At 40.5% G+C, this 22,267-nt stretch overlaps 1 protein-coding gene across 4 annotated transcripts in view; it reads right to left on the reverse strand.

Moving 5' to 3' along the window:
* The window catches only part of LOC127578826 (rho GTPase-activating protein 18-like), a 90,961-nt gene that overhangs the window by 33,972 nt on the left and 34,722 nt on the right, over window positions 1-22,267 (reverse strand). The window contains exon 1 of one of the 4 annotated variants that reach the window (XM_052031313.1): window positions 15,421-15,541. The exons of the other annotated variants lie outside the window; for them this stretch is intronic. Within the exon in view, the coding sequence (XP_051887273.1) occupies window positions 15,421-15,476 (56 nt within the window). The 5' untranslated portion in view covers window positions 15,477-15,541. Of the gene's footprint in view, window positions 1-15,420; window positions 15,542-22,267 lie in introns of those variants that run through there. 4 annotated transcript variants of the gene reach the window in all.

A 22,267-nucleotide genomic window follows, 5' to 3' on the forward strand; every position in this document is an offset into this window, starting at 1 on the left:
GATTTACAGAGGTACATCACATAGTCACAGGGACAATGTGCAAACTCCACACAGACAGCACCGGAGGTCAGGATCAAACCCAGGTCCTTGAAGCTACTGCACCACCATGTCACCCAAGAACACCTGTTAGGCTTCAATGAATTTACTAATTTTTGCTCCAAAAAGTAAACGGTAGTAAGGATTGTATGTAACTGAAGAAAAATTACACTATTCTTAGCTACTTTCTAAAATAAATTTATAAAAATAATTAAATGTAAAAATGGCAGTCAGGTCTCAAAATTCCATGCATTGTACCTTACACCTGCTAATTAATGCTACATTAGTTATTATCTAATGATATTCCAGACCTTCTCAACATTGGGCTGGGCTGAGTTGAACCCAGCTGTATTTTGAGATTCCTTTATATTAAGTAACCCTTGCTGCCCACAGCGATAGGTGGGCACCCCTTTAGATGTAACACCTCCTTAAAGCTCATCTTTCACAATAGTAAAATAAATAAGATTTGACTCTCCTTTAAAAGCTTACAGATTCTAGATCTAATGGAGGCTTTTAGCACACAACCTCAGTGACACATCTCTGCAGTATTATAAAGTGCGTGCTATCAAACTGAGCTGTCTCCTTTCAGATCAAACCTCAATTGAAGCCCCTTCTGTTCAGTCCAATGGATGGAAAAAGATCCCACAGCACAATTCTCCAAGTACCCTCGCCCACATTTACCCTCAAACAATATCACTGAAACAGACTGTCTACTCATTGGTCACATTCTCATTTGAGGATTAATGCTGAGTAAACTTGTAAACAATTTTCATCAATCATTATTGCCATTAAAGGATATTGAGACATCCTCACATCACACAAGTTGCTGTACAATGCATTTCAGTCTGCGATATACTTAGGGGCAGGTCAAAAAAAATTAGAAACAGCCTAATTATGGCTATTGGCCAGTAGGGGATAATATGGTGCAAAGCAATTTGAACTGCCCGCTGCAAGAAGCGGAAAGTGAAGGCGAAGTGTAGCTCACCCAATAACTACTCCCACTTAAGATGAAACCTAAGGACCAATGGAAAGGTCAGCAGCTCCATGCAATATCCAGTTAAGTGAAAGAGCATAAATTGATTCTCTCCTTCTTCAGCTTCATTGGCAATTCACTCCACGGTAATTGTTCAATTAATTTTCTAACCACTCTCATCCCAAGGGACTCTCTCTCCCCCTTTCACCTTCAACTGTATTCTTCTCTTCTCTCCCCTTGGCTGGTTCCCACTCCTATTCTTTGATCCCTTTAATTGCTTCCACTTTGTCCACAACCATCCTACTTCTATCAATCTCCCTAATCTAGCCTGTCCAATTTCTACCCTCATTTTCTATGTCCTGCATTAAGCACTCGCTTTTAATTCTTATTGCGCAATCCAACAAGAGATCATTGAGCTAAATAATGCCAGTCTTAAGGAATTCATCCGATTGTAAAGATCAACCCAGCAGAGGTTAAAAAAATTCTAACAGCCTTATAAATAATTGTTTTAAGATTTTGCATTGTAGATGGCAGATTAAAAATACCTTCAAACTAGGTTTTTTGAAAATGAATCCCTGATGATACTTCATTTGACTATAAATGCATATACTATGCTAAAATATGACAGACTATTAGTGTTTTTAAATTTGTAGCAAATCTTTGCAGTACAAGTTAAATATCTTATGAAACAATACTGAAAAAATACAATGGAACTTTGTCCTAATCATCATTACATTCACACCATTTGACCATGATTGAGATTTGCAACTTACAAAATGAAATCTCCATACAATGAATAGACCAGCATTATGTACAGTACAGACTAGAAATTTATTTTAAAACTACTTTGCAATTTATATTAAGCAAATAGCAAAACATAACTTCCTCAACCGAAATAGCAATGCAGTCAGAGTGTCTGAATATCTTTGTCCACATAAACATGAATCCAAGCCAAATTAGTTTGGTTTGGTCCAAACATCCACTCATAAAGCTAAGTGGATCGATTTACAGCTGTCTGACAGCTATGGCTTGCCATTGATATCTCTGGCTTATTTTATAACTAATGGGAAAGCAGAATCAAGAAACACAGGATGCCAGAAGAGAAACTAAGAGATATTGCAATATCATGGATAATTAGCGGCAGTTTGATTTGAGCACATTGGCTCATTGACAAATCAAAACTTCTCCCCAAAACTGCTGTGTTTGCTACAATTTAGTATCAATTAGCAACACATCTGTGGTGGCCAGTGGCTGCAACATGTATAAATTTCTGCAATGATCATTGAGCGAGGTTCACCTCAAGAGTGACCTCAAGCCTATCCAAAATTGAAAGTTTACCAACCAACTGAGCAACTGTTGTAATAATGTGCCATTTGAGAAATTGGGAATGCGTTGCTCAAAGCATTATGACCAGGGTTGAGTTCCAAGGTATTATGAAGTCTTTGCTGCAGTTAGGATTGAATGAAACATCCTGTTCCCTTCTAACACTCTTCCACCATCTGTAATAATTGTGATCAAATCATAAAAAGACTTCATACAGCACCTTTCCCAACCTTGGGTCATCCCAAAACACTTTTCATCCAATTAAATATTATTGTAGGTTTTAGTTCCTTTTTTAATGTAGGAAACATGACGGTCCATTCATGCACAGCAAGCACCCACAAATAGCAACATGATTGCTGCCAGGTAACTTGATGTAGTGAATGTTGAATGCAAAATTGATGTTAGCTTGGATAATGGGATAGTTTCCTGGTGTTCTTCTAAATAATCCCATGGGATCTTTTGTGTCCACCCGAAAGAGCAGTCACGGCCCTGGTTTGATGCTTTATCCAAAACAGAGCATCTATGACAATTCAGCACTCGCTCAGTAACAGAACGTCATTCCAGATTTCTGTGCTCAAATCTCCAGCATGTGCTAAGAATGTGACAGCCTTGAGTTATTAGATTAATAGCCAAAGCGCTGGCCTATTGATTCAAAGACATGAGCTTGAAGCCCACAGCTGGGGATTTTAATTTCAAATCATTAAATCAATCTACATTAATCAAAATGCTGGAGTCAATGGTGCTAACTATGAAACTATTAGATTATCATAAAAATTCAATAATGTTCTTCATGAGGGAAATATGCCATCCAATCCAGTTTGACCTACACATGGTTTACTCTAAACTGCCTCAGGAATAATTAGGAACTGACAACAAATGCTGGCTATGTCCACATCCAGTGAAAAATAAATGAAAATGCCGTTTTCTTTCTCAGAAGCAGGAGTTGCCAAATGAGCTACATCAACACTGACACGTAAATGGTTGCAAGAAATACTGAACCATCCATGTTAGAAAGACCATTGGCTCTTAGTCTAGAGCTGAATAACCAATTTCAGGCAAATGGTAATTCTCTATCAGAGAGCACAATACACTCCAGATGGACTGCTCAGTTGGGCACTGAAGCTGCCCCATGGAAGCTGCTGAGAAGCAGGATACTTCTGGACCTGAAGCAAAGGATGTATCAGGTGCTAGCAGGCCTCCCAGCTGTGTAATGCATCACCATAAAAAAGGCTGGAGAAATCTATCTCCTGCATGGGTGGCATGATGCCGCAGATCTCTACAATGATGTCTTCAACTGTGGATAAAGTGGTAACTTGAATGGATCAGGAACAATATTCCAATGAATGCTTGTAGGCCTTCACTGAAAGCGTATACTCTATCATTGCCAACCTCGAAAAGGATAACCAAAATTTGGCCACTTATTGCTCCAAAACCTGCAGCACATTGCAGAGAAGTGTCATAAGAAGGGATTCTAATGAGAATTGTTGGTGTCAGGAGACATGGATGTGGAAGGTCAAATCAAAGCATTGCCTTCCCAGCATTCAGACTGTCCTATGTTGTTGGGATATCCAGCTGGCAGTGTCTGCCCTACACAGTTGTAGGTGAAGTACTTCATGGGTGGACCCACACAAGACTCTGAAATGCAAAGGATGATGTCGGCTCTCTCAGCCATTAGAACACGGATATATGGAGCCAGCATCTGCCCCTGTGGTGCCACAAGGTTGCCACAGAGACTGCAGCACCAAGGATTTCCAGAACAATGAGGAATGTTGTAAGTTGGTGTTTATACAATAGAGACACAAGAGACTGTAGATGCTAGGATCTGCAGTCATGGTCCTAGCGAACAACAAGTTGGAGCAAACAACAAGCTACCGGAGGAGCTCAGTGGGTCAGGCAGCATCTGTGGAAGCAAAGGGATCGTCAACACTTCAGGTCGAGACCCTGTCCTGATGCAGCATCAAAATATGAAGATCCCATGGTCTGCATGCTCTAAAGAAAATCATTTAGACACCATTTTCTGGTCTGCACCAATTATTATCGCTGAACTTTGAGTTTTTTTTTAAAAACTTGCATGGCACAGAGAAAGCATGGACTGGTGTTAGCAAATGTATGTTACATTTTCTCCACATGCAGTATATTCTACATAAAACATAGTGCCCAGAGATGTTCACAGTATTCATAAACTTTGGTCTACTGGGCTTTGTATTACTAAAGCATCACATCTACCCTCTTGCACTATAATTCTCCAATTATATTCTGTCTCTGTTCATGACACTTTAATGGTCTATGTACATGAACTCAGAAGTTTCTTTGGGCCACCAGTGCCTTCAGCTTTTCACTGATTAGAAAGTTCTCTTTTCTGTCCTTTTCAGGCCCAAAGTGGATAACTTCAAGTTTGCCTGTAATGAAATCTATTTGCCATAGTTTTGTTCATTTCTGAATCCATTTAAATCTTGGTTATTTGATGCTTCTTGCTATACTATTTATAATGTTGTCTATTTTTGTACCATTCATTAATTTGACAGGAGAGAGAAGGAAAAATCCATGTAGGGATGCAAGGAATCATCAAAAATCTCATTAATTACAGCTGGCACCATTGTTAAAGACAGAGAGATGGAAATTATTTTACGGCTGAATGCATGCATTGGAGCATACAGCATAAAGAACCAAAATAATTTGATGCAAGGATGCAGGGAAGTGATCTTCCATAGCACACAGTGTACAATGCATTGTGTGTGGTAGATTTATGAATCCTGGTCCTTTCGATGTTAGCCATGCATAAAACAAAGTGTGAACTTTGCTGCCTGATTTTCCACTATGGAGCAAGCTCTTAAAGCAGAAATTGCCAACATGCCACAAGTTAAGTTTCTTTGAGACAGATTTGCTCTTGGGTGTCAGAGGTGAGATATGGGGCCAACCATCACATCTTTAATCGTTGACAGGACATCTCCCCTACAGAAGTGGACACCAAGGATGATCCAGTCACTAGTCTTGAGATTGAGATGGAGTATCCAGGTTGATTAAAGGTGCTGCTGCTCTGGCTGATTCAAGAGCTGGGCCAGGTAAAAGCGAGCATTTTAAGCATGCCTTCATCCTCCTGCTGAAGCCTGAGTTAGAGTACAAGGTCTGCACCATTGATAAAATGTACAGTAAAATTGTGCAAATGACATTAATTATGCATTACTCACCAAATAACATCAATACATAAAGAACACTGTGGTCAGTAAAAGAATTCCTGGGCCAATATGATACCACTGTAAATCTAATAGAAGATGAGTATGTACACCATAAACATATATACTAACTTAGACTTTTCTGACTGCTACCCAACAGGTTTGGGGCACAATTATATTATCATTTACTAAACTTAGTTCAATTACCCTTTGCATTTTGCAGATCAACTTTACTTAACTGAAGCGGAGTGAACTCCCAGTATAAATTGGACCTGACACTAGATGCTCATCAGAAGGGGATTTAATATTGCTTGCAAACAGCCCTTAAATGTACTCATTAATGTCCTGAGATGTTAACAGAAATAATAGTTCAAATCCTACCTTAAAGATCTCCTTTAGGAGGAAGAAGATACGTCTAACAGGAATTGTTTTTCCAATTTATTCCCAGGACGTGGTGATTCTGAAAAGGCTGCATATTACTTACCCTTAGCGGCTCTCAAAAGGTGATGAACTTCCTTTTGGATTGAATGTTGTTTTGTGGATTGGTATTGGTTTATTATTGTCACATGTACTGAGATACAGAGAAAAGCTGTTTTGCACGCCATCCAGACAAATTATACCATAAGTACATCAAGGTAGTAAAAAGAAAACAGAATGCAGAATATAGTGTTACAGTTACAGAGAAAGTGAAATGCAGTAGACAAATACAATGCATGGGCCACAACAAGGTAGATTCGAAGATCAAGGGTTCATCTTTTAGTGTACAGGAGATCCATTCAAGAGTCTGATAACAGTGTAATAGAAGCTGTTCTTGAGTCTGGTGGTACGTGCTCTCAAGAGGGGAGAGGAGACAATGACCAGAGAGGGAGAAGTCCTTGATTACGTTGGTTGCTTTCCCTAGGCAGCAGGAAGTGCAGACAGAATCAATGATGGGCCCCCCCACCCCCCCCCCCCCCCGGTAATCTTCTTCATTGAGCAATAATGAAGAGGTATGACCAGCAACAAGTAAAGGACTGCATGAGGGAATTAAAGCTTTCTTTAAATGTACTGAATGACTGGCGCTTGTAATATCAAGGTAAGACAATGAGGTTGTGGTCAAATGAAGAGGCAGCATAACACTCAAACCTCCTGTCTGACAGACAGTAAAGTGTCAGTGCTGCAAAATGCCCCTCCTGGGTAAGCGTAACATTTCTGCAGGACAGTATTCTACAAGGAGGGGAAGAAAGAAACAGTTGCTATTCCTTCTGTGGATCCTCAAAAGCACATGAAATAAGATGTCAGGTCTGGCAGCTGCTATGACACAGAACTCTAATGTCATGAAATATTGATAAGGTAAAGGCCAAGGGGCATTGCAAATATATAGGGGATGTACCGACTGACAAAAAAAAAGAGAAATATTATGGCAACGCTGGGTGGATGGGAGGGTTGGAAATGAGAATGTTTCAACAATGCTTAAAGACAGATGGCAGCTTAAAAAGAACTAAAGGGATGGCTACATGAAGACTTCAGGAAAGGCTGAGCATCACTTAAGAGGAGTCTTGAGAGGAAATTGAAGCACTTTAAGAGCCCTAATTGAGACGATCAAAAGTTAGAAAGTGGAATTAACCCAAAGTCCAATTTTGGACAGCATTGACATAATGAACTCAATGGCCATCTCCGTAAGGCAAATTTCTATGATTCTGTGAAGGTCGAAGTTATTTTCAGGAAAGTACATGGTGGTGAGAGGTGGCTGAACAATTAGTACCAGATCCAGAATTCAGTGCTGGAGAAAAAAAAGACAATGACTTAACCAGAATGGGCAAGTTAAATGCAGCACCCACCGGAGTAATAATCTTCCAAGTACTTGGACCTTGTGTTATAAACATATTTCATTGCTTGTTAAGGTGCCACCATAAACATGGTTGAACCAGTCTAATTTTCATCTAAGGGAAAACAATTGTGAATTGTTTAGCTGTTTTACTACTTTTCATACCTGGTTAAAATACCTACCAAAAAGCCACCAGGGAATTTTTTATCCACAAAACAGGAAGTAGGGGATAAAAGAGTTGATGTTGTATTCAAAATAGAATTTTGCATAGTAGAATTCAAGATCTGTAATCTCTTGTGGCTTGTCACATAATACACCTTGTTCACCAATACAGTGTTCAGTTTCAGGATATGCAGATAGTAAATAAAAATACCTCTATATACATAGGCATCACACAGCTGCATCTGCAATCCAGCATAAATGGTGGCTCTTTCCAAAGGAGCTTATGTGAGGTTTGTATTTGCAATTTTCTTTCCAGATCCAATAGAAATCTTTACATATTTTCAAAGAAAATCAACTGTTAACACTTGTGTTTCATGACAAGGGGGTTCTTTTTTTTAAAACAAAGTCTTTCTCGGAATAATCCTCAAAGCCTGTTCTGCTTCGGGGGAAAGATTCAAGACCCCATGCCCCTGAAACAAGCAGAGCTTTGACTTCCAGGTTTTCATCTGCTTCCTTGAAAAGGTGCAAAATGCTCACGCACTGGCCCTTTGCTCGTGAGAATAAGTGATTTAGTCCCTATATTTTCCCCCCATTTCAAGAATAGCGTGCCCTATGACAGGTTTAAGTGCATGCCACAACGGATATGGTAAGCTTCACTTGCTGGATATGGAGTCAGAAGAGTCACACTCACAGATGCTTGGCTGCTGGCAGTTGCCCATTTCATCCCCCAATGATTGTCAACATTCCCGCCATGCCAACTAACATTCCATCCAATCAGCAGCAATATCCATCAATTACAGGGACTCACCAATACCTCCTGATCCAATTGTTCTACAAATACATTTGGCCAACATCTTCCCATCGATGTTGGTTTGCCTCCACTCACCAGTTGTTTGGAAATGAAAGCAAAGACCAGTGTCAACCTTACCAATTCTAGTGTGAAGGCATAGGGAGGATGGAATTTTTGAAGTGCGTTCAGGAGAGTTTTTTTTTGAAAGAGTGCGTCAATAGTTCTACTGGGGAAGGAGCACTGCTGGACCTGATCTCAGGGAATGTGGCTGGGCAAGTGGTTGAAGTATGAGCGGCATAACCCTGTAAGTTTCAAAGTAGTTATGGAAAGGGATAAGGATGGTCCAGAAATTAAGGTCCTGAATTGGGGCGAAGTCAATTTCAAAATCCAAAGACAGGGCCTGGCACAAGTGGACTGGGAGCAGCTATGTCCAGATAGGTCTATATTGGACGTGGGAGTCATTTAAAAGTGAAATCATGAGAATTCAGGGCCAATGTGTTTCCATAAAAGGTGAAAGGTATGGACAGCCAGTCCAAAAATCCCTGAATATCAAGGGCTGGATAAAGAAATAAATAGAAGCACATGACAGGTATAGAGAATTGAAAACAGGGAAGTCTAACAGGACTATGGCAATAGTAGGGGAATACTTTAAGAAGAAATTAGAAGGGCAAGGAAGGGACATGAAATTTTAATGGTGCACAAAATTAAGGAAAATCCCAAAGCATTTTATAAATACATGAAGGACAATGGGTAACCAGGAAAAGACTAGGGCCCATTGGAGAGCAAAGTGGCAATCTCCACATGCAGCCAGTGGATGTAGGTGAGGTCTTAAATGATTATTTCTCATTGGTATTCACCAGGAAAAGGACATTTTAAGTGTGTTATATAAAAATACTGAATAAAGAAACCTCTCAATACAAGACCTCTCAATGATTCCAAAAAAAGACTAAAAAGCAACTTTTCATATTTTAACACTGTGACATCGGCAATAAACTGGTATGCCATGACACCCATCAACTTTTTTTGTTCACACATCGGAAACTTTTTTATTAGCCAAATGAATGAAAGGTTCATGCCACCTGTGTCCAAGCAAATATCATTCAAAAACAACTGATATAAACACAGAATAGTCTAAATTTATCTACATTTTTTCAGTAGTCAATTCTGCACTTATTCCCCCCATTGTATAGATAACAACAAATGAGAAAGACAATTTAGCCCTTCCATTAAACCATTGTATTTCCTCATCAGAACTGCTGACTGCTTACTGAATGATCCCAAACTCTTTGCCTCCATTAAACGACCCAGAAAACCATAACAGACATTAACTACATTTTAAAACATGGTTTCTTCTTTTATGTACTGTGCTATATCCCCTTTGTCTTTCAATTATAATTTAATGTGAAATATGTAAAAATTAACCTTCTCTATTCCTTCATATTTTATGTGCACTCGGAAATCCTTGCATTTGTCTTACTCCAAGGCTGACAAATCCAGTGCTTCAAACATTTTATCAAATTTCATAATGAAACATCTTAAATCATGCTACTCATTTCTCAGAATTCAAATCTTTGAGACGTCATGGCACTGCTTCAAAATGTTTGGTATTTTTTTGTGCCTCTGTTACCAAAGGCAAAACTCAGTAATCAAGGTCACCCACACTAAAACATGGTGCAGGTTCACTATCATGTGCTCAGACTTAAGTCTTCCATTTACTTACTCTCCAGTAATGCACATTGGTTTGCAAGCTGACTGGCTCCATCTGTTCCCTTGACACGAATAAAACTCCTGGAAGCGACAGCTTACCAGTAGAGTTGTACTCGGCTCTGTAGGACTGGATGGGTCTGGACCTGTTGGAAACGTATAACGCTATCCTTCTGGCTGGCAGAATGTCAGATTCCATGAGGAAGGGCATTATTACCCTCATCAACAAGCAGAAGGGGGAGAAAGAGGACATCAGGAATTGGAGACCCATTTCACTGTTGAACGTGGATGATAAGATCCTATCCAAGGTTATCGCCAACTGGGTCAAGTCTGCTCTGGGACAGGTGATCCACCCAGACCAAACCCATGAGGCACCTGGCAGGAAAGTTTCTGACAGTCTTGCGCTGCTCAGGGATACCATTGCCCACGTGCAGGACAGAGGGGTGGACACCTGCCTGGTCAGCTTGGACCACGAGAAGGCCTTCAACAGGATATCACACACGTACATGTTGGACATGCTCTCCAAAATTGGTTTTGGGGAGGCAATCAAAAATGGGATCCAACTGCTCTATACAGATATATCCATAGTGCTTTTCAAATCAATGGGTGAGACACAGATAGCTTCCCCATCAAGCCTGGAGTCAGGCAAGGTTGTCCACTCTCCCGTCTTGTTTGTGTGCTGCATAGAACCCTTTGCCGAATCCATCAGGAAGGACGAGAGCATAAGAGGGGTGACATTGCCAGGCAGTGGAGGCACACAAGTCAAAACCTCCCTGTGCATAGATGATGTCACTGTCTTCTGCTCGGATCCATGGTCAGTTTGCAGATTGATCAGCATCTGTGACCTATTCGAGTTGGAATCGAGGGCCAGAGTCAACCGCAGGAAGAGTGAGGCCATATTCTTTGGTAACTGGCCCGACCTATCCAACATCCCCTTCACCGTCAGGTCCGACTACCTGAAGGTGCTGGGGATCTGGTTCAGAGGGGCTGTGGCGTGTAAGAAGAATTGGCTAAAGCGGATTGGGAAGGTAAAACAAAAATTGGCTCTATGGAAATGACTGGGAAGAACTTGGTCATCAGGTGTAATATGCTCTCAGGGCTGCTGTACTTGGCGCAGGTGTGGCCTGTTCCACGCTCCTCTGCCTTGGCAATCACCCGGGATGTCTTCCAGTTTACCTTGGGGGTCCAAGAAGGAGCGAGTACAATGGGTCATGCTGCACAAGTCCCCTGAGAATGGGGGCAGAAGTGTACCCAACGTTGCCCTCATCCTGATGATCACCTTCATGTGCGGCTGCATCAGTCGGTGTGTGGATCCAAAGTACGTGGGCACTAAGTGTCACCACATGCTGAGGTTCTACCTGTCCCTGGTGTTGTAGAAGATAGGCCTGGCCCTGTTACTGTGCAACATCCCAGTCAGCTGGACATTACTGCACTACCTGTCCTTTGTGGAAGAGTTCTTCCAAGTGAACACCTTTGACCACATGTCCATCAGACAGTGGCCAGCACAGAATGTACGTCAGACACTGCAGGACAGAGACTATGAATCCTCTGGGTTTGTTCCTAGAGCAAACTGTCCAAACCATGCGGCAGAACACCTCATCACCAGATCTGACCAACAAGCACCAAGACCTCACTTGGCTGTCAGTGAGAGGTGCCCTCCCAGTCAGAGCTTTCCTCTACAAACAACACATCACCCCCAATGTATGCTGCCCTCAGGACAGCTGCAATGGGGAAGAAACAGTCACCCACCTCTTTGCAGACTGTGGATTTGCAAAGAGGGTGTGGAGACGGACGCAAGGGTCCGTGTCCCAGTTCACCACCAGCATCTGTGCAACAGAGGACTCTGATCTATGGGCTGTTTCTGGGGACACACACCAAGACAGACATCAAGGGCTGCTAGAAGGTCATCAACTCGGTGAAGGACGCCCTTTGGTCTGCCCAAAACTTGTTGGTCTTCCAGCACAGCAAGATAACCATAAGCGAATGCTGCTGACTGGCACGGTCCAGACCACAGGAGTACGTGCTGAGGGGAACACTGAAACTCAGTGCAGCCAATGCTAAGGCTCTGTGGGGAAGGACCACAATCGAGGCTCCTTCCGCTAGTGCACATGGAGGGACTGATTTGGGTGGGGAAGCCCTTCTAACAATGATATGGGTATCATTTCAGGGAGCCACATAAGTGGCAATGGTGCAATGTTTATTTGTGTGTTTTTCTCTTTAAAGTTTATACTACTGAAGGTAACAACCATGAATGTTAAGGTTTTGTTTTTGTATGGTTTCTTCCTTTGTATATATTTTTTATTATGAATAAAGTTTATTTTCGAAATAAATAAAAAAAATTTAATTACATCTGCTTTTCATTATCATTTATATCTGAAGCCAAACTACAAGGCTTTGTCACTTTACAATCAAGAGAAGGCACTGATCCTACTTGCATAAACTGTGATATTATGCATCACGTTCAGTGGTACACAGTAGGACTCCATTAATCCGGCACACTCAGGACTTTGATGATTCTGGACTGGCAGATTTTCTGGATTATTAGATGTCAGTACAATTATTACCCCAATTCACTTTTAATTCATCATTTTTGTAAGATGTTATACAGTAGTATAAAAAAACTTTTTGCACCAAACTCTAAGTTTAAAGGGAGCACAGGAAATAGAACCAGATGAGTTTCAATGGAGTATGGGACCTCTCGTGACCTTCGGTGACCTTCTTCACCATCCACTGTGTGGTGGACGGTGAAGAAGGTTGCAACAGGATCTAGATCAACTGGGCAAAGTAATGACAGATGGAATTTGACTCATCCAAGTGTGAAGTGATGCATTTTGGCAAGTTAAGCCAGGGCAAGACTTACACAGTAAATGAGAGGACCCTAGGAAGTGTTGTAGAACAGAGAGGCCTAGGTTCCATACTATTGGATGTTGATGGAACTGGAGACTTGAGCTATGAGGAGAGATTGGATAGGCTGGGACTGTTTTCCATGGAGTGAAGGAAGCTGAGGCATGAACTTAGAGGTTTATAAAATCATAAAGGGTATAGATAAGGTAGATGATCACGCCCTTTTTTCCCCCCAGGATAGGGGAGTTTAAAACTAGAGTGCATGAGTTGCTCCTTGCTGGACAACTCTACGACGTTATGAAATGATGGGACACCAGTGAATTTAAAGGGAGCATGGGAAACAGGAGCCCAAATATGTTAAAGAGAGCAAAGGAACCAGAGCCCCAGTATGTTAAAGGGAGCATTGGAATCAGCACGCTGTGAACCAGATGATAAACTGTCAAGATTTCCAAACATTTGGACAGCAGATTATTGAAGTTTTACTATAGAAATAACTGATAAATATTCTGTTCCAAAGCACAGTGAATTTTGTAAAACTAACATCTTTAAAGTTCAACTATGGATTAAATCTTCTGGTTATAAAGTAACAAGTGGTAGGATTGTGTTAGGATTAGAAACTTTCAGCCTCCATAACTTTAACCTTTATAAATACAGATTATAGACCTGTTCAAATCAACTTAATTCAGAAAATAAGTAAAAATATTGTACCAAGTTTTCTTGTCAGGTTAATGGTGAGGTCAATAGCAGCATCGTTTAAGCAGAAATGACACTGCAAATTCAGGTGTGGTGCCTCTGTACAATTAAAAGCCAAACATGAAGAGTTGCCATCAGATTTGTTCCATTCCATTGTTAGTTATGCAAAAGTGATATCTCACTTCCCGCTCCACCACGGACATACATTAACTGAGATGTACTATTAAATGCATGGTTAGTAAGTTTGCAGACGACACTAAAGTAGGTGGTGTCGTAAGTGAATATGGTTATCAGGATTTACAGAGGGATCTTGATCAGCTGGGAAAGTGGGCCAAGGAATGGCAAATGGAGTTTAATTTGGATAAGCGCGAGGTGTTGCATTTTGGAAAGACAAATTAGGGTAGGACTTTCACAATGAACGATAGGACCCTGTGGAGTGTTGTAGAACAGAGGGACCTAGGAGTACAAGTACATGATTCCCTGAAAGTGGCATTACAGGTGGACAGGGTGGTGAATGTGGCTTTTGGCACTCTGGTCTTCATCAGTCAGGGCATTGAGTATAGGAATTGGGATGTTATGTTGCAGTTGTACAAGGTGTTGGTGAGATCACATTGGGAATATTGTGTTCAGTTCTGCAATAAGAAAGGTGCCATTAAGTTGGAAAGAATGCAGAGGAGATTTACAAGGATGTTGCCGGGACTGAGTTATGGAGAGGGTTTGAGCAGATTGGGATTTTTGTCGTTGGAGCATAGGAGAATGAAGGGAGACCTGAGAGAGGTGGATAAAATTATGAGGGGCACAGATAGACTGAATGCATTCAGTCTTTTTCCCAGGATTGGGGAATCAAGAACTGGAGGGCATTGGTTTAAGGGGAGAGATTTAATAGGAACCTGAGGGGCAACTTTTTCACCCAGAGGGTGGTCAGTACATGGAATGAGCTATGAGAGGAAGTGGTTGAGGCAGGTACATTAACAACATGTAAAACCTACTTGGACAGGTTTGTGGATAGGAAAGGTTCAGAGGGATGTGGTCAAATGGGATTAGCTTCAATGGGAATCTTGGTCAGCATGGACCAGTCGGGCCAAAGGGCTTGTTTCTGTGCTGTATCACTCAGTGAAGTTGCTGCATCTGCATAATAAATATGAATTAATCTCGGTAAAGAAAGTTAAATCAAGTACTTTTGCAAATATTGTCATTGAAAATTAATATTCTTTCTTGTTGTTAGACATATTGAAAATGTCAGGTTTAAAATTAAAATGTTAGGGCTATTTTACTGTCTTGTTTTTGTTTCCTTCATCCAATCTTTCATTCTCTTTCAGTATATCAATTGTTATTAAATTCATCAATGAGTTTATACTGCCTTCTCGCCCAAACACGGTCTTTTAATCTGGGATAAGTAGGTCCATAGTTGCTTCTTTTCACTCAGATCCCAAAGACCTGGCTTCCTTCAAATCACTCTTTTAACAAATCATCATACAGAAGACATGCAAATCTAGGTGTGCAATCTCAGTATCTAACCACAGAAGATTATGGATGCCTTGCTTCTGCAGAATCCGGTCCAATCTACAAGTTCAGTATCATCAAAAAATCACTACCGAACATTAGAAACATACACACACACACGTTGTCCTTAACGTTATTCCGCAAAACAAATCTCCTTGTGAAAATAAAAGATCCTGAACCCTTTCAAACAAGCATCTTTAAAGTTCCGTAACTTTAAATTTGACTGAAATAATGTTAGGATTTGTCTACTTAATCCAGTTTCACTTATATACGTATGTTTACAGTTTAATAACACTATAGTCCGTACGGAAGGCTATGAATGACACAAAACAACTAACTTTCTAGTTTCATCTTCTATTACTTATAATTCTACAATAGCAAAGTTACACCATGAAATACATTAACAAAATACCTGTGGGAATATCTTGGATGCGTGCCATTGCGGATAGTGGATGGCATCGAATTCATGTACAATTTTGGTCTCGGGATACGAGAATAAGTTTTGGAAATGAAGTTACTTTTCTTCTTGTCCATCTTCAGCTGACGAGTTTGTTTGACATTCCACGATATCCGAAACTCGATACCCACAAGTCAAAACGAAGACTCAGTAAAAGAAAATATTCTGTGCGATACTCTCTCTTCTCTGGGAGAAATTAGCTCAGGAAGAAAGCATTGACCCAGCTGACTGCTGCTGCAGCACTGTACATCTAGAAACAAAGACTCCGCCCTCGTCCGGTGCTCGCACGTCAATATTTTACTATCTGCTCGCCATTCTGCATGTTGTTACGCGTTTCCTCAAAAGTCGTTTGTATTCTTGATTTCATCCACTCAGCTTAATTTTCCACAGCGAGATACAATCCTAATTTTTTTTAAAGTAAGGAAATGTTCTTTTGAAAATTCTATCACAAGATATTGGGTTGAAGTATGGGCTGAGCAGGTTTTGCTTCATTCTTTTGCAGAGTTTAATCACAAAGTAGATTCATTGGCATGCAATGGTTCCAAAAATTCTAGTCTTGTAAATGATTCTGTGAAGTTGTGTTAAAAAAAGGACCCTATCTTTCAACGTCACACTCCAGTCCTTGGACGGTGTGAGGCAGCTAGACATGCCTTATTAAAAGTCTGATTAATTAGTCACCTTCAGCTTCATTTAAAAATAAAACAAAATGCTTTACTGGACTGGACCTAGGATCACAATAAGACGGTGAGAAGCTAGAGGGGCAAATTGCAAGAACAATTACTCGTGGACAAAAACAAAAACAACCACATCTCCAAGCAAATGACGATGAAACAGCTCAGGAACCAGCCATTTCCCTTGGTCTTCTATCAGACAGCACAGAACTTGTGGAGGGGAGGCCAATGGAGGAAAAACAAAAAAGGTTTGTGGATTTAAATTATATTATTTTCACTATTTATCTTTTAAGCCCTCACTTATTTCCTCTGTTTATCCTTTCTGGTACATTCCCACACCAGCAGTCAGGAGTGAGGACAGGCAATCTATCCTCAGGATTCCTCAACCTGAGACAGCTGCAAAACGTTGTACAAAACCATGCTGGTCATTTCTAGCAACATTCTTTCTCTGTCCTGCACATCACCTCATCTTCTGACTGGACAGGTTACAACCTTCAGGACTCAACAATGTATACAACAATGATCAGCCATTTCAGCTGTGTACATCACATTTCCAGCCTTCCTGTCTAGAAATTAAATCTATTAAGATACGAGCTAGATGAAAACAAATCATTTCCAGGTGGTTTACTTGCCATCAGGCAACTAGCCCAGATACTTCTGTGCACAATTCATCTCAGCTCATTTGCTGTTTGTCCAGCATTATACATGCACCTACTGACATCACAAGTTGTGCATTACAGGTTGCCTCCCTTGCAACAGACAACTCCAATTTATGACCATTGATCACTCACAGTTAAACTGGAGTACATTGTGTGATTTTGTTGCACTTATGTCTCAAGGAATATTCTGTTGACATTAGAGAATTAATTGGGCAGCTTCACAATTCACCTCAGGCTGCTCAAACACCTTCTGAATTTCAGCCAGTGCACTTTAAACAGGGAGTATTTTCTCTGGCTCTTAGCTACTGACAAATGCATTCAATGAAGCCTCAGTAGTGACACTGCTGACAGGATGCACTGTTACAGCTACACAGGGCAAGTTAAGGCCTCAGGCTAGAAGACAGACAGGTTCATCATGAAGGGACTACTCCCACAGAAACACCACATCCCTATCTGGATCTCTCTGAGGAAATTGTGTTCAAAGTCTCAGGTTTGATAAATTGGTTTATTATTGTCACATGTACCGAGGTACAGTGAAAAACTTTGTTTTGCATGCCATCCATATAAATTATTTCATCACATCAGTGCATCGAGGTAGTACAAGGGAAAAGCAATAACAGAATGCAGAATATATTTTTCCAAGGCTGTCATCACTAAGCCATGCCCTTGTATCTGGAGTGCTCTCTCCATGGAGATCAAGGTTTCCTTGAGCCTCAATTTACATGCCACGTGAACTTTTCAAATGACTTCAGCAAGCCTCTTCTGTATCTCCCAACTTAGCGCTCACCACACCATGAGAGAGATCACCCAGGCACCATATTCCCAAAGGCACGAGTCATTTACTTTGCTTTCAGGGAGGAACTCAGACTAGGAATTGGTGTGAGGAGCTGGAGAAGGTAAGATAACCCTTCCCCCCCCCCCCCCCCCCCCCCAGCATCCATCTGTCCAGGCAACAAAGGTTTAAAAGAATGTGTAGCAGTTTGACCCGAGGACATCTTCAAGAGGCAGTGCCTCAAGAAAGCAGCATCCATCATTAAGGACCCTCACTATCTGGGACATGCCCTCTTCACGTTACTACCATCGGGGAGGTGGTACAGGAGCCTGAAGACCCACACTCGACGTTTCAGGAATAGCTTCTTCCCCTCTGCCATCAGATTTCTGAACAGTCTATGAACACTACCTCTTCTGCACTATTTATTTATTTTTGTAACTTATAGTAATTATTGTCTTTGTGTTGCACTTGACTGCTGCCACAAACTTCACGACATATGTCCGTGATAAATAAACCTGATTCTGAATGCATTACGTGCACTTGTGGAAACATAGAAGTTATGGTTGGGAAAGTCCTCTGATGATTCACACCATGTGATTATTGAGGGAGTGAAAGCCTTTCTGGTGCCTGCAACAGTCCAAGGATGCCCTGCCACTTTGTGATGTGCTGTACGCTGCACAACTAAGCAATACGAGGACAGAGGAAGGGCAACATGCAAGCCTGGAGCCTAAGGGACAGGAGCAGCACGCAGAAGAACAGCAGAAACAAGAAGAGCAGGGGGACAAGGAAGGCCACCACTGGAAAGTCCCTGCAGAATACCATCAGCCTTTGTTCCCAGCAGAGTAGGAAGACATTGACCACATGGGCAGTGAGGGATCCATGATGGAACCATTTCATAGGCTAATAAATCAAAGCCCCCAATCTAAACAAATTGACCAGACTCCAATCCTCCACAGAGACATAGTTCACCAGTAATCATCCAAGAGAGCCCAGATGACATGCCTTCCTTTGCAGGAACACCTGTACACCCGATTATAACAGATGACTGTATGAATCTCTGATCATTTACAGAAATAGCTCGATACAACTTCTTTAAGTTATGGGTAGCACCTCTTGACATACTTTATTGCACATTGCATGAAGGAATGGGGATTCCCTGAGCTGAAAAAGACAACTGGAGACCTTCTGTCGGTTCAGTCTCCTGGACCACTTGACATGCAGGATCTCACTGTGATTGCCATTTCTCTTTCACTAAATCTAGGGGCTCTCCCTATCCTCTGTAGACTTCATCTCCTCCACCACGTGCATTGTTACTGTCTGGCTGTATGCCTTTAAAAGCTGACACCCTTCTCTGATAGGTGCGCAGTATAGTATCCGAAATAGTATCAAACTCAATGAGCTCCCATCAGAAACCTTGCATGATCCATTTTACCATACCAATCCAAGTGTAAACATTTGCTTCGAAAAGATTTTGAGCAATTTTCAGAATTTGTTTTGCAGGGGATCTGATTGAGCACGAGCACTCAATGCAGCACATGTTCAGCATGCCAAAATAATATCGCAATCTAATTTTGAGGTATCAGTTTCTTTTCCTCTCGTCTTCCAGAAATATCAGATTTCATTCCTCTCTTCTTGCTTACACCTTCCCCAGACATCTTTTGTTATTCACTGGCTTTTACCGTCTTCTATCTGTCAGCACCACTACCATTTATGTCATTCGATTTCTTCTGGGCGCCACACACAATCGTTTTCTGTTCTCTCTGCCCTTCCCCCATTGCACCCCCCCCCCCATCTCTGCAACTTAAAAATTGTTTGATTCTTTTGCCTCAGTGTCATTTTTGCTCTATTGAAGGTTTTACGTAAATGGAAGCTATGGCTGAATGTGCTCATTCTGATTGAGCTGAGCACCTGACCAAAGGTTAAGTCACTCATTCCCAGGTCCAAGTGTTTTACTTTGAAAAGTTACGCATTGATGATTCATAACCAGAAGGATGTCAGCACAGTTATGGACTGTTGAACTGTAATGGGCTTTTAAACGGATTGCTTTTTAAAACTAACTGGTCCAAACTAAAAACCTACACACCCAAAAAAAAACTTGGCTTTAGCTGACTGAGGAAAGGATTTTGTAGGCATGCAGATTTAGAGATATCTATCAATGCCTTCATTTAGTTTCTATGAGTATCCCAATTTTGCTCAACAAAACCTTCTTGTGATTAAATAGTTGTCATAAAGAATGTTAAACAATTATTGCATTGTTAAACATTTATTGTTCAAACATTTCCTGTGGGGACAAAATGAAAAATTACAAAAATGATTTTGTTTTCATTATTATTTTGGGCCACCCAAGTAAAGTGCCTTCTACCAACTTATAAATCTCCATTAATTGACCCACAAAAGTGTCAAATAGGACACACAAAAAAATAATCAGTAAAAGAGCTTGGGGAACCACAAGTCCAAAGTTACTTGTTCCTTCCAGAATTATGTACTTAACAACTCTTTGGCTGTGTTAGTGTTAACCTGACCTCTATTATGGATATTATGACTTACATGCTAACTTCCAAAATTTGTGGAACTGTTTCAGTTTCATCAAAAAGATCTAACTATTGGAATTGTGGCCCGAGCTCCAAAACTGAGAGTTTACTTTTTACCTATACTTAAGCTGGCACATTTCAAGTTGATGTTTCAAATAAATGTATTTGCGTTTAGGTTTGGGACAGCAATATAAAAAAAAATGTACATATAAAAACTAGAAAAGCCCAAAGTCTCAAATAAAAACAAAATATGCTTGTAACACTGAGCAGGTCAAGTAGTGTCCAAGGGAGAATGAAGTAAGAAACATGCATATAATTTCATTAATACCACTGCCAGAATATGTATATACAATAATTCCTTTACATCAGCATTAAATTGCCTCATTACTCTATGTACAAGTATATACAAGTACTGCAAAAACACTTCAGCTGGATAATTAGACTCGTACATCACTTAGGAAAAACAAAGCTTGAGGGGTTAATGAATAAGATTTTTTTTCCACAGATGGAAAATAAGAATCTAAAAAGTTGTGGTGAAACAAAGAGACTTATTAGAATAATACACATTAACTGCAAGTAGTAGTGTAGGTTATTTAGACAAACCAAGCATTTGGGTTTATTTTGAGGGGGATGGGGTTGAAAGTAGAGAATTTGTATCACTGCTGTATCAAACGATATATAGACAATACATGGACTGCGATTCTGATCACAGCATTTTGAAAAGGATGCAAAGGTGGAAAATTAATTTACAAGAATATTCCAAGAAATGAGAAGTTTTAGCTACTGAAAAAGGCTGGGTTTCTTTGATTAATGAAGCTGAAAGGCTGACCTCAGAGGTCTTTAAAATAATACCAAGATTTGACACACACAGAATTTCCATTCAAGAGGAAGAACAATATAATCAATGTTAGACAGTGATCAAGTGAAGTGGGCAATTCAGAAGACATTTCACTCCCAGCAAGGAGTGAGAATGAGGAACTAGCTATCCCAAGGAAGAGTTGAATTGAATGGTACATTTGAGAGACTGGTCATGAATGAGGGAGAAGGGATTAAAGGGTTATGCTGATAATGGGACAGATAACGAAAGGACAGAGGTTGGCTTGTGTGGATCTTAAATACTAACTTATACTGGCTGACACAAATGGTCTTTATCTGTGCCATGTACAAGTCCTCCCCAGGTTACGGCACCGTTCTGTTCCTGTGAACTGGTTGTAACCCAAACAGCTTGCAGGTCAGAAATGTGGCCACAAACCAAGTTCCCAGACAACAGAAGATGCCTGCAGAGGTGGGTTTTCCCATAGGAATAGATAGTCTATGAGAAGCATTTAAATCTTGTTTTTCCATTTTTTGCAATAAAGCTGATATTAACAAATTTAGGCCAAGCCTATCTCAGACTAATTCTGATATTCTTTTTTTTTACTGCAGATGAGGTTTTAAATGCTATTGATAGTTTTTAAAAAGGACACTACTGGTGGCCCAGACAGCGCGTCTCTGGATGGGATTTGCATAATGGATATCAACATGTTAACTACAACATATTCTTATTGGGTTTGATGTGGCAAAATTCCAGCTAGTGTCAAGAACAGTCACCTGCAGCCCCACAGCAGTTGTCAAATCCGTCCTGCCGGTCTCCACATGCTCGTTCGCATGCATGAGCTGTACATAAGTCAGGTGTTCGTAAACTGGGGAGGACCTGTATCCAACATTCTTCTACATCACAGTTGATTTAAATAGTGTGTTATGATCCCAAGTAAAATATTTCTTTAATGAAAGTACAAAAATTAGAAATGGTAACAGAGACACTAATGCTTGATGGGACAGAAATATTAAACAACTTTTTGTACAACATTATTTGTTTTTAAATGTTCGTGCAATGTTTTATTGAATGAAAGCTATTGTTCCATTTACATGGAATGAATGTTGGAATTTCTTCTGCTGCCAAGTCATGGTGTAAAATTTTGCTCAGTGTGTATTTAAACCCAAATTTGCATCTTATCCTACTGCCTTTGTTATGTACATTCTATTAATTGAAACCAGTTTAATTGCAATCTGGACAATATTATTGCTAAATGTCAGTACCCAATTCTGATATAAATTATTAATGTGACATCGGAATTTCTAGTACAATACTCATTTTATTTGCATATTAGCCTTCTGATTTATGAACAA

The sequence above is a fragment of the Pristis pectinata genome, chromosome 16, assembly GCF_009764475.1.
Source record: "Pristis pectinata isolate sPriPec2 chromosome 16, sPriPec2.1.pri, whole genome shotgun sequence".
NCBI classification, from domain to species: Eukaryota; Metazoa; Chordata; class Chondrichthyes; order Rhinopristiformes; family Pristidae; genus Pristis; species Pristis pectinata.